The sequence below is a fragment of the Lactuca virosa genome, chromosome 4 (genome assembly GCF_052849685.1).
Source record: "Lactuca virosa cultivar CGN04683 chromosome 4, Lactuca_virosa_CGN04683_v6, whole genome shotgun sequence".
Classification (NCBI taxonomy): domain Eukaryota; kingdom Viridiplantae; phylum Streptophyta; class Magnoliopsida; order Asterales; family Asteraceae; genus Lactuca; species Lactuca virosa.
Window position 1 is genome coordinate 307341836 of NC_136429.1, and position 3213 is coordinate 307345048.

The 3213-nt window shown below is 40.0% G+C and overlaps 1 protein-coding gene across 1 annotated transcript; it reads left to right on the forward strand.

The window, feature by feature from the left end:
- Positions 1–954: 954 nt before the first annotated feature.
- On the forward strand, positions 955–2517 carry LOC145106037 (uncharacterized). The gene is made up of 3 exons (XM_079043084.1): positions 955–1310; positions 1425–1873; positions 2141–2517. Exons 1-3 carry the CDS (start codon positions 955–957, stop codon positions 2515–2517), a joined length of 1182 nt encoding a protein of 393 aa, XP_078899210.1.
- The last annotated feature ends 696 nt before the right edge of the window (positions 2518–3213 follow it).

Genomic DNA, 3213 nt, shown 5'->3' on the forward strand with positions numbered 1-3213 from the left:
TTCTGGGTACATGTCAAAGCTAGTGGGAGCATAATTTTTATGCTAGTAAAATAATAATTATTATGCAAGTGGGAGCATATTCAATTATGGTAAGTATTGCAAGTTAGCAATGTTAATTATAGAAAACAAAAGTTTCAATTCGCTTTGAAAAGTTGTTTTGCTATAATTAAGGGAGAGGATTTTATACTTCATTCCAATTCTACAAGCTTAGTGATAGTTTATTTTATTTGCTTCTTTTCATAGTTTATTTTTTAGTAAAAATCTTCTCATTTTAGTTAATCTTCATGCATATTTTCTCTTTTTATTATTTTTCTCCTTTACCGGGTGCTTTCCAGTCTTTTGAGCTTATTTGCAGGATTTTTCAAAGACTAATTGTTATTGGAGATATGGAAGGAGTGAGGGACTTTTGGAGGCTTGCGGTTTGCTTGTGGACTTGTTTATTGTCATATTTACATTCTAGCTAGTTTTAATTTTGTCAAACAATCAAAAAGAATTAAACCCCCCTGTTTTACTTTTACTTTTGTTTTACAAGTACTTGAACGAGTGATTTACATAGAGATTTAAATCGAGCCAATCTCTGTGGATACGATCCCTTTACCACTGTACACTATTTTAGTGTGTAATATTTAGGGTTATTAATTTTGTTGGCCTCGACAACCACCAAATTTTGGCGCCGTTGTCGGGGATTGGTTTCTTTTTAATCAATTTGTTTCTCTATGCCCAGATCTCAACGTACAGGTGCTTTGATTTATAACCTGGAAATTGAAAGAAGCAAGGCGTTTGGCGAAGGCAAAACGAGTTGAACGTGGTCAAACTTCCAACCCTCACGGGAACCCGGAGGTTGAAACCGCTTCCTCAAGTGACACGGAACCCGATTCAAGTCCCGACTCTCGCCAAGAAATTCCCGAAACACCACCCCTACAACAAAATCCACCCATTATTGAACCAATTGCAATGGCGGACGGAGGGGAAGTTGCCGAGAGAACTTTGAGGCAAATGATGGAAACCGATGTTACCCAAACTCCAACCGGTATCAATTACCCCGTATTGGAAGGAGGCTCAGAATTGAAGTCAATTTTAGTCCATCACCTCCCAACTTTTCATGGATTGGAGAATGAAGACCCTCATAAGCATTTGAAGATGTTCCACATTATTTGCACTAGTATTAAGCCACAAAGTTTAACCGATGACCAAATCAAGCTAAGGGCATTCCCCTTTTCATTGGCCGATAGAGCAAAGGATTGGTTATTCTATCTTCCCCCGGGGTCGATCAACTCATGGACCGATATGGCAAGAGCTTTGCTTGACAAGTTCTATCCCGCTTCAAGAGTATCAAGACTTAGAAATGAGATTTGTGGAATCCGCCAAGGTCAAAATGAGACTTTTCATGATTATTGGGAGAGGTTCAACAACTTGTGCTATAGTTGCCCACAACACCAAATCCCAGAGAAACTCCTTATTCAACACTTCTATGAGGGATTGCTACCAATGGAGAGAAGACTAGTTGATGCCTCAAGTGGTGGAGATGTCTTTAGCAAAACTCCACAACAAACAAGACAACTCTTCAACACCATAGCCGCAAATTCACAACATTTTGGCGCGCGTCAAGATATGAAAAGAGACACACAACACAAATTCAATGAAGTGGGATCATCAAATCTCGAGTCTCAAATCAAAGATTTAACCTCCGTTGTCCAAAAGTTAGCCATGGGACAAACTCCACAAGTGATGGTTTGTGGGATATGTGCAACAATGGGACATCCTACGGATATGTGTCCCATTCTTCAAGAAGATGCGGAACATGTGAATGCCACGGGAGAGTTCCAAAACTACCACATCAAGCCATCCGGTTACCAAAATGCATATAATTCAAGTTGGAAGCCAAATCCCAATATGAGCTACAACCCAAGACCATTGCCTCAAAATGCATTGGTTAGACCTTCCTATCCACCACCACAACCTCATTACCAACATCCACAACCACACTATCAATCCAAACCACACCCTCCACATCACCAACAACCTCCTCAATCGCAACCAAGTAGCTCCGGAATGTCTCTTGAAGACATTGTCAAATCCCTAGCCACTAGTACCCAACAATTCCAAAAAGAGACAAGAACTAGTATCTCCAACCTTGAAGCACAAATGGGAGATATAGTTACATACATAAGCAAGTTGGAGTCCCGTGGAAAGTTGCCTTCTCAAACCGAAAAGAACCTAAATGTCAATGTGCTGACCTTGAGAAATGGTAAACAAGCCGGAGAAAGTAGTTCAAAGAAGAAGCCAAGGGATGAAGAGGAAGAAATAGAGGTCATTCCCATTGAAGATCCCATTGTCAAGAATGTCACACAAGCCGGAATTACAAAGAAGACTACCCCTCTAGTGACTCCAATAGCTACTCAACCGCCATTCCCCTCCCGACTTGCAACTTCAAAGAAGAATATGGAGGAGAAAGAGATTTTGGACACCTTTCGAAAGGTGGAAGTAAATATCCCTCTACTTGATGCAATCAAGTAAATCCCTAGGTATGCAAAGTTTTTTAAAGAATTTTGTACCAACAAGAGGAAGTTGAAAGGAAATGAAAAAATTTCGATGAATAAAAATGCATCCGCGGTTTTGCAAAGGAAGCTTCCACCTAAGTGCAAAGATACGGGAATGTTTACGGTTCCTTGCAAGATAGGAGATGTCACTTTTAGTAGTTCCATGCTTGATCTTGGTGCTTCTATTAATGTCATGCCCTATTCGGTATATCAATCATTGAATGTTGGCCCTTTAAGTGAAACCGGTGTCATAATCTCTTATGCAGATAAATCAAGTGTCTTTCCTAGAGGTGTTTTGGAAGATGTCTTAGTGCAAGTGAACCAATTGGTCTTCCCGGCGGATTTCTATGTGATTGATCTAGATGAGCAAGTGTCCTCCAAGTCGGCTCTAATTTTGCTTGGGAGACCATTTTTGAAGACGGCTAGAACAAAGATTGATGTGTATGCGGAAAGCTTAACGATGGAGTTTGATGGTGAAACAATAAGTTTTAATATCTACGATGCTATGAGATATCCTAGTGATGTTTCATCTTTGTGTTTTGTTGATGTTATTGAACCATTAACCCAAGAGTTGTTCGAGTTGTCTAATGGTGACATGTTGGAGATGATTTTAAGCAAAGGGTTTGATTGTGGAAAATTAGCCAAGAAGTTGAAGCTCTACTCACTAGACCCC

Bases quoted from the DNA above. Each gene is read 5' to 3' on its own strand.
- LOC145106037 (XM_079043084.1), top strand. From the start codon at position 955: ATGGCGGACGGAGGGGAAGTTGCCGAGAGAACTTTGAGGCAAATGATG. The intron at 1,311-1,424 runs GTTCTATCCCGC...CTTGTGCTATAG, and splicing joins GCAAGAGCTTTGCTTGACAA to TTGCCCACAACACCAAATCC. The intron at 1,874-2,140 runs GTTGGAAGCCAA...CCAACCTTGAAG, and splicing joins CCAAAATGCATATAATTCAA to CACAAATGGGAGATATAGTT.